The following is a 9474-nucleotide window of genomic DNA, read 5'->3' as shown; positions in this document are numbered from 1 at the left end:
AATTTTCCACTGACTTTTCTTTTAGCGCCATTATTATGTCAAAATTTGAAAATGTCTAGTATTTTACCTACCTCCAAACTAATATGACATTGTTTACCCGTGGACGCTGTGGTCCTGCTTGCCCTGAAAAGGCAATTATGACAGTTTTTCCAAGTGTTTTCTTACTTTAAGATAAGTCGACTAATCTAAGTCTAAATTTCTCTGTTTACTTCACCTGAATCTTTTAGTTCCCATAACTTGAGTTTAGTTAGTGTTTTAGATCTGTTAATGCGCATCAGTGCTGTTTGTGACACTCTGATTTTTTGATTCTACCACCAGATGGCGACAAAGTAAAAAATGTTCAAATCCAGCACATAATGTACACGTCAGCAGTTTGCATTTCTGAGCTGCTAAGTGTTTTTGAATTAACAGTTTTCACCGGGATTGTCTAATGTTTCTGAAACATAATAATTTGACAGTCGCAAAAAGCCTTTAGTGTGTGTGTGTGTGTGTGTGTAAACGTGAGTGTAAAACACCACCGGACACCAGTCATTATAATACTGTATATTTGCAGTCAGCTCAAACCCAGAGAACAGTGACAGACTTGAGAGATCATCAGGAGAAAAAAATAAAACAAAAACAAGAAAACGCCAAATGCTGTTTCTATCTACACGGAATATCCCTTTAACCCCAAACCCCACCCACCCACCCTGGCCCCACCCCTCCCTCATTCCTCCCGTACACATTTCAAATAGTAATCAACAAATAAACAAAACACGCAGTGGAATAAACAAAACTGCAACACAACAGTCTGCACTCTTTAGTAGGTCAGAAAAATTGGGGAAATAAAAAGTGTCTGGTGTTTGACGTAGCTGAGGAGCGCTTGTTTTCATCACCTGCGGTACATTTCAACTTCGTCCACTTGGAGGGTGACGAATGGGGATACGTTCTTGAATCCAGGCAAAGAGAAAATAAAATATAACTATGGAAAAAGTCATGAAAAATGTTGAACTCAGTCCAGACAAATGAAGCGCTCCTTGTCTTTAATCTGACAAACACCAGAAACTTGACTACTACTTCCTGGTCACGGGGAACAGGGGTCAAAAGGTGAAAAGTTCCAATGTTGAGGAAGAGAATTCAACGTACCTTTAGGATATAATATTGTGTCTAAAAATCACTCCATTGTAATAAAAAAGGGTTTGTTTTTTTTTTTGTTTTTTAACTTTTGCATCATTTGAGAAACTGATTTCACAAGTTAAGGGTGATAGAAAATACTTCATACATTGAAAAGCTGCATCCAACATTTTCAGAGTAATGCCTCCTTAGAGCGAGAGAGAGAAAGAGAGAGAGAGAGAGAGAAAGTAAAGGAAAACAGATGTAGAAGAAGAAAGGAGAAGGAGAGGAATTGAGCAAAAAAAGTGAGAAGATAAAAGAGGAAGAGGAGCCGATTTATACAAAATAGACAGAAAAGAGGGCGAGGAACAAAGTAGAAAAGAGAGTAGAAGAGAGGGAAATGATAACGAGAGTTGGAAGTAAGGAGTGTACGGAGGATAAAATAAACCAAATGACAACATAAGAAAAGTTTTCCCATGCATTCTTTTCAGTCCCTGTACGGAAAACAAAAATGAATGAAACATGAGAGACAGAAATAGCTTCCCAAGTTGTTTTCCTCTGTTTTTTTTCCTTCCAAATATTTTTACACTTCTTTTTTCTTTTGTAAACCCCCTTCTTTCCTCCTTCGTCCCAAGCGCCTCCGAGTAACCGATTACTGTCCAATGAGAGGGTGTCGACCGGCCAGCCAATGACGTGGGCTGAAGTTGCGTTAAATCCAGGGTGTTTGAAACTTTTCTTTTCTTTAAAGAAACAGAAATAGGAATGTTGAGTCCTTCCTTGAAACCGTTCCTGTCTCGTCAGCACCAATCAGAAACAGACTTGTTTGGTCCCGCCAATCACATCACGTCACGGGAACTATTTAAAGAGTCTCAGCTGTCCGATCAAATCGATCTCTGGTGTTCATTTTCCCCACACAATGTCCGAACCGAGTTGATTTTGCGGTGAATCTGAGAGCGCGTTGATCAGTCCGGTCCGTTTGCCTCGTGGTGACTTTTTCCCTTACCGTCGCTCGGTAACGATTTTTTACTTTTCAGTTTTTGAAACGAACGCGGGATGAGAGAGAAGTCCCCATGCGGGGAGAGAAAAAGAGGAATGAATGGAGTGAAGTTTGTCTAAAAAGAAGAAGAAGAAAGAGAAGAAAAAGGTAGAGAGACGGCCCCAAAATAAGTCCAAATGAGGGGCGTGTCTCTTAGTAGTCTCATTGTTTCTTAGCAACGTCGAAAAAGGTCGCATTGTAGCAAAGATAGAATCCCGCCTGGGGAGATCGTCGCCGTGGTGACCCAGGCTGCCGTGGAGATCCAGGCTGCTGTGGAAGCCGTGGTTGCTGTGGAAACGGGCTGGTGGAGTTCTTCTGTGCAGGGGGCTGGGGTGGGAAGGGTTAGGGCGGGATTTCTGGAGGCGGAGTCCCGTGCTCTAAAACATCATGGGGGTCTTCAGAAACGGCCGGGATTCTGGGTAAAAAATAAAAATACAAAAAGGAATCGGGTTAATAAACGATAAAGTTTATCCTTTTTTCATTTCATCCTCTTTGAATGATTAAAGCTCACTAAGGCTGCAACTTATGATGATTTTAATTATTGATTAATGTGTCTTTTTTTTCTCAATTAATCGATTCACTGGTCTATAAAATGTTGCCGTATATTTAAAGTCCCTTTTTATATTTTATTATTATATTTTATCTTTATCTTTCTACCTTTACCTTTGTAATCTTCTTCCTATTCTTTCTTTACTAATCAAGCAACTGTAACCTGACCTAATTTCCCCTTTGGGATCAATAAATCAATGCTTCCGATTCTCGTTCTGATGATTTATCAGAGTTTTTGCTCCTAGATTTTCTGCCGATCCACTATTTGTTTCAGCTCCAGTGTAAGTCACTAAACAAACTGTAGGAACTCTTAATTTGACGACGTAGAGGACGGACTTCCTGTGTTTGTGCTCAGTTTTCTGGTAAACTGATGTTTCACAGGTGAAGTTCCGTTGAATCAGTGATATCAGAGCCGTGTGAAACGCTGGTACAGGGACAAATCATGCGGCTCATTATTTTAAATTGGCCGCAGCTTTGCGGTGCTGTTACTGACACTGGGTTTTTTTTTTTTTATTTCCTACAACGCCTCACCTCTGTACCATCACCTCATCCCCAGTGTAAGCCCTCAGCTCTTGTTGCTACCAACCTGCACGCTCAGCCGCTGCAGCTTTAAATCTACGAGAAAAATGTAGAGTTTTTACTTTAGAGTCTAACGAGCTCGCGTTTGTGCAGGAGCTTGATGCTTGATGCGATAATTAAAGCAGGATGTAGTTTTTTTTTTTTTAACTCAAAGTGTTGCGTCTTGTTCTCCCTTTACGCTGCATCCGTTTATGATAGAAATCTCATATCTCCAATTTTGCCAGGGTCGGCTCTCTCTCCCTCCCTCCTTCCCTCTCTCTCTCTCTCTCTCTCTCATTTCACCTCCGCCGTTCTCCTTCCGCTCCCCGTGGTGCTGTAGCTGCACCCACCCACACAGGAGCACGTGCGCACGAACACAGCGAACACACACATGCACACCTTCCTCTCCCTGCGGTGTCATTGTTTTCTGCGAACGCTGCAAAGTGTTTACATTTCTGCATAACAGCAACCATAAACCTGCCCTCCCTCCTCTTCCTCCTCTCTCTCTCCCTCCCTCCCTCCCTCCCTCTACTACTCTTTTATTTTACTCATCCTCCCCTCGCTCTCTGTCGTCGCCTCGCCCTCTCGTTTTGTCCTCTACTCATCAGTCTTTGTTTTTGGAGATATGAAACAGGTTCGAGGTTTCTCTGTTGGAATAAAAAAAACTTTCTTAAATTTTCTCTTTCATCTGGCGCTCGCCCCTCGTTTCCTCCTTCATATTCCCTGCCTTCCCTCCTTTTCATCCCTCTCATCTCCTGCCCTTCCCTATTTTTATCACTCCACGATCCACTCAAACCCCCTCCTCTCCTCCTCTTTCATCCCTCTATTCTACATGCATCCACTCCTCCTCCTCCTCCTCCTCCTCACCTCCCCCCTGCTCCCTCCTGTCCTCTATCTGTTACTCTCATATTATTTTTATCCCGACCCATTCTTCTCTCTGTCCTCTCCTGTCCTTTCTTCTCCTCCTTTAGGCAGCAGGTTCGGCCTGGTGCTTAAAAACCGTCCTGCTCCCCCCAGCGCTGTCCTTAAAACTCAGACCTCCAACTTTGTCTGTTTAAATATCGTCACTTCGTGTCATTGTGCAGTCGGACCTTCACATTTCTGTGGCTTCCTTCATTTATCAGTTATTCATATGCTGCACGACACGTCTGTCTAAAGCTGCAAGTAGAAATTATTTCCATTATCTATAAATCTGCTGAGTTATTGTTTGTTTGATTTGTCACGTGGTCTATAAAACAACATGTCTATGCAATAATATAAGACAAAGAAAAACAGCGAATACTCACATTTATGAAGCTGTAACTAGATCATTTTTGTCATTTTTGCTTTTAAAAAAATCACTGAAACGATTAAAAGATTATCAACCTAATTTTCTCTTGATTGAGTGATTGATTAATCAATTAACTGTTGCAGAGATACAAATGTACAGTGTTCAAACGAGCCGCCGCACAGGACACGTTTTCTGCCATGTCTTTTTGTAGTTTGCCTTTTTTTCCCCCTCAATTAATTGATAATTAATTATATTTTTAGTAAATAAAATGTCAGAAAGTTAATTGGGTGACGACTTCAAATGTCCAAAACCCCCAAAGATAATAAGTTTACGCTCATGTAAAATAAATCAAAGCAACAGATCCTGATATTTGAGAAGCTGTAATCAGAGTGTAAACTCATGTACAATAATCTGAGCAGCTGAATGTTAGAAAAACATAAAAAAGATCAAATGTTTCCACTGAAAGATGATAAATGACGATATGAATTTTCCAAACATTTCATATTTGATTTTCTGCGGTCCGCAGAGTGTTTCCAGCTGTGACGAACTCTTCTTTCCCTTCATGTTAACATTTCAAATCCAGTGTTTATGTGGAGGAAGTTTTATCACGTCGTCTGTGTGAACGCAGAGAACACGATCACAGCTGCTCTTTTATGTTTTTTATTTTCGAAATTTGCATTTTATCTGTATTTATTTTTATTTAATAATGTTTTCATCTCCTTTTCCTCCCTGTTTCCCTTCGCCTATCACCTCTATCTGTCACTGTGAACAACACCAGCTTCTCTGTGTGTGTGTGTGTGTGTGTGTGTGTGTGTGTGTGTGTGTGTGTGTGTGTGCTGTCCTGGTTAAAAATGATGCTGACCTGCCTTGTTAAAAGTCTATCAGCTGGGTGGAGGAAATGTCACCAGGTCTCGGAACAAGGTCACATTTTTCAACTCCATCCCCGGGAACTCCTCCTCCTCCTCCTCCCTCATCCCTCCTTCTCATGTCCTCTTTTCCCTCCTCTCCCTCTCCTCTATCTCAACCATCTTCTCATATTTTCTTTCCCTCGCTCCCATTTCTTCTTCTTCTTGTCTTTTTCCTTTTCTCCTCCTGTCCTCCTTCTTCACTTCTGTTCATCCTTTTTAACCATCCCTTTCTTTCTCCTCCCTCCTCTCCTCCTTTTTCCTATCTTTGACTCCTCTCTCCTGTTTCATCACTTCCTCTCTCTCCTCCTCCTCTAATTCCTTTCATCCTCACTTCTTCTCTCCTCTTCCTCATTTGTTCACTTTCATTTCTTACCCCTCCTCTCTCCCTCCTCCTCCCTCTCCGCCACCTGTTTTTAGCTCTCCTCACCTGTTTCTTCTCCTCTTTTCAGTTTTCTCTCCACACCTCCTCATCCCTACTTTTACCTCTCTTCACCCCCTCTCTCCACTCTTTTCTCCTTGTCGTCCTCTCTCTCTCCATTCTCCTCCTCATCCTTTCCTTTTCTTCCTCCTCTTCATATCATCACTTTTCTCTCCTCTTCCTCCTCCTCCTCTTTTCTCCTCTCTGATCCTCCACAGTTCCTCTCCTCCTCTTCACCTCCCGCTCCCCTCTTTCTTCAGTCTCTACCTCCACTCCTGTTCATCCCTTCTTTTCCACCACCTCTCCATCTTTCCTCTCCTCCACCTACTTACGTTTCCTTTCTCTTTTCTCCCCCTTCCCCTCCTCCTCTTCCCTCCTTTCGTAACCTCCAATCGTCTTCTCTCCTCTTTGCTCCTTTCTTTCCTCCCTCCTCATCTTCCCCTTCTCTGCTCCCTATCATCTCTTCCTCTTCATATTTTCCTCCTCCTCAGCTCTTCCATCCTTTCTCATCATTTCATCAGCTCCGTCAAACCATCTTCCTCTTCCTCTCTTTCCTGCTCTCTCCTCTTCCTCAATTTCTTCAGTTTTTTATTTTATTTTTTATGACCAATTAGTCCGTTTGGCTTTGAACAAGAGAAACCAATCTTTACTTTTTTCTCTTTAACCCTCTCTCTCTCTCTCTCTCCCTTGCTTCTCGTTTTTTCTCCCTCCCTTCTTTCTCTCTCTTTCTGATTGTAATGCGATGTCTTTCTTTGTATTCAGCAGTTTTTGCCTCACTCGTTAATTAAGAGTGTGGAAGGTGAGAGAGGCAGGGGAGAGGTGTGTGTGTGTGTGTGTGTGTGTGTGTGTGTGTGTGTGTGTGTGTGTGTGTGTGAGCAAGTAAACCACCGTAGGTGCAAAATGCTTTTATAGCAGGAGGGATGAGTGTGTGTGTGTGTGTGTGTGTGTGTCAGTGTGAGTGTGTGTGAGAGCAAGGCAGCAAAGGGGTCCTACTGGGCCAATCAACATTAATGAAATCAGGTGGGTCTGTGCGTGTGTGTGCGTGTGTGTGTGTGTGTGTGTGTGTTTGTGGGAGTGCTTGGCTTGCAGAAGAGAGGGGATCTAAAAGGGGTCTAAAGAGGAGAGAGAGCTAATTAGAGTTCCCTGTCTCACTATAGTGTGGATCAAACACACACACACACACACACACTAAAACACACACTACAGGTACACAGTCACACACACATGCAGAGAGTGTGTGTGTGTGTGTGTGTGTGTGTGCGCCTGTAGATATTCATTTATACACACGCAGAGTTTCAAGTGAAGGTTTTCAATGTCAGGGAGGACTGAGCACAGCTGGTGGAGAGAGGACGACACATGCATACTAACACACACCGGTCCGTACTGTACTTGTGAGGACCCTCATTGGCATAATGCATTCCCCTCTAACCCGCACTCTCTCACCTAAACCTAATGTGAACTTCTTAAAAACCTTCAAACAGCTCGTCGGGATAAAAGAAGGGAGATGTTCCCGCTTTGCTTAAATCCTGTTACTTTCAGGACGTCCTCCGTTCACAGAGGAAAAAACAACTTTCCTAAAAGTTGCTACTTACTAAAATAAAATGTCCTTATTTGGCAAAAACTTCTATAATTTCTCCCAAAAAATCAACGTTTTTAAGACGTGGAGGAGGATGAAGCAGCTGGACCCGAGAGAATCTCCTTACGTTCCAAACAACTCACCATTTTCCAAACTATACATGTACTACACATCATACAGCACTGAAATATACTCCATACTGCCATGTAGTAAATGTATATGAAGTACTGCATATACATGAACTACACATGAATGACCAAGCCCTCAAACTCTCCACTGACGTACAGGACACACAACCTTATAAAACAATACGGCCATGTTGACACACAACCGTCCAAACTTACACACACTGACGTTAGCCCAATGAAATATTTCCACACACACACACACACACACACACAAATACATGTGTGTGTGTTATAAGGTGCACATCAAAGGGAGGCCACAGTGTCTCTGTGTCTGCTTAATGTCTCCACTAATCCAGCCTGGGCCCCAACACACACAGATGTCTACCACGTGTGTGTGTGTGTGTGTGTGTGTGTGTGTGTGTGTGTGTGTGTGTCTTGTAACATGCTTGTGTACAGTATCATATCTGTTAATATGCGCCGTGTGTGTGTTTTTATCAGCATGACTCTGCATGCATGAGTGTGTATCTGACTGTGTGTGTTTTATGTTGTTTTTTTTATTGTTTGGGTGTGTGTGTGTGTGTGTGTGTGTGCGCGCGCTCAGGCACCTTGTACAGCGCCGTTGTCTTGCTGGTTTCCATTAAGTTCAGGTTTATCCTCGGCTACAGCAGCGTCTGGTATGAAGCACAAAGACAAGACAGAGTCTCAGTGGGTCGGCCAATAAAAAGCAGAAAGCACCTTGTAACTGTGAGCAGGTCCAAAACAAACCAAACCACAAGCAACAACATTTGTCCAGAGACTCACATTTTTTCCTTTATGTTATTCTTTTTTTTCCTCCTGATGTTAATTGTCAAAACATTTTAACTGCTCAGGAAAAAATAGTTTCGATATTAGAAACAACATTCAGACTGATCCCTCGTTTCGTTTCTGCGGTTTTGGAAAACCTACTTCTTTTATTATTATCTGACAAAATCATGATGGGGGGGGGGGGGGGGGGTGTTCACCATCATCCCTAAAACAACCCAGGAAACCTAACAGTGCGACTGACACTGAAACTCATTACCAACAATAGAAATCCACATCTGTTCAACTTGAACATCGTTTCTGTGACGTTACATCTCAACTTTGAATTCAAGTAAATTAAGCGAAGCTAAAAAGCTACATGTGTCTCGTCCCTGTAGGTTTGAACAGCAGCTTTCAGACGTTTGTATTGTTTTCATCATCGATTAATCTGATGATTATTTTCTTAATTTGTCAGAAATCTGTGGAAAACTTGTCCAAATATATTCAATTAATCATTATGATCAGATAAAGAAAATCGTTCACGTTCACCAGCTCAACGCGAGAAGGTTGTGTGACGACCGCACACTGACAAAATGACACTCCTGCACTTTTGGCTGAGATGAGGCGTTCATGTTTGCTCGGTTTTCAGACACTTTCATATTATTATTTTAAATCCAAGTTCCCCAGCTGTTGTTGTTACGGTTAAGCGGTGTAAGCGCTAATTTACGAGTCAGAAACTCCAAATTACGATAACTTCAGCATCACTTAAATGCAGCATTTTGTTCCAGAAGATATTTTGGTCACTGCTGCAAGAAATTATACATGAAATGAATATAAGCCGACCACTGCCGCTGTTTAAATGAAAGCTGTACATTACTACTTCTTCAGTTTATGCATTTAAAAAAAAGAAAAAACGATTAGACAGAACTGTACAATATTAATAAACTGTGCTGGTCTTTTTTTAGTCATTTAGTTTTGCAGTGACGGACGGTTTAACTGTTGATTTACTGTCTGTAACTGAACTGTGTTGAAGAGCTGCTTTACACAGCTGCTCACACACAACACGTGATGCTCGAGGTAATCATGAAACAAACACAGATGTAAACCAATAAAAAACATAAAAAAAACCATCAAGAATATTTAAACTGACAGTACGAAA

General features: G+C 41.9%; 1 protein-coding gene across 2 annotated transcripts in view; it reads right to left on the bottom strand.

Annotated features, from left to right (window-relative positions):
* Nucleotides 1–710: 710 nt before the first annotated feature.
* LOC111233367 (dachshund homolog 2-like) overlaps nucleotides 711–9474 on the bottom strand; it is an 81141-nt gene continuing 72377 nt past the window's right edge. Inside the window, exons 11-12 of one of the 2 annotated variants that reach the window (XM_022761177.1) lie at nucleotides 8141–8206; nucleotides 711–2543 (exon numbers count right to left, since the gene is read on the bottom strand). In XM_022761177.1, coding sequence (XP_022616898.1) covers nucleotides 2506–2543; nucleotides 8141–8206 — 104 coding nt within the window. In that variant the 3' untranslated portion in view covers nucleotides 711–2505. The remainder of the gene's footprint in view (nucleotides 2544–8140; nucleotides 8207–9474) is intronic. The other variant, XM_022761178.1, reaches the window with a different exon arrangement.

Source organism: Seriola dumerili, unplaced genomic scaffold (assembly GCF_002260705.1).
Source record: "Seriola dumerili isolate Sdu_G_001 unplaced genomic scaffold, Sdu_1.0 BDQW01000388.1, whole genome shotgun sequence".
NCBI classification, from domain to species: Eukaryota; Metazoa; Chordata; class Actinopteri; order Carangiformes; family Carangidae; genus Seriola; species Seriola dumerili.
This window is presented reverse-complemented; position numbering and strand designations above follow the sequence as displayed.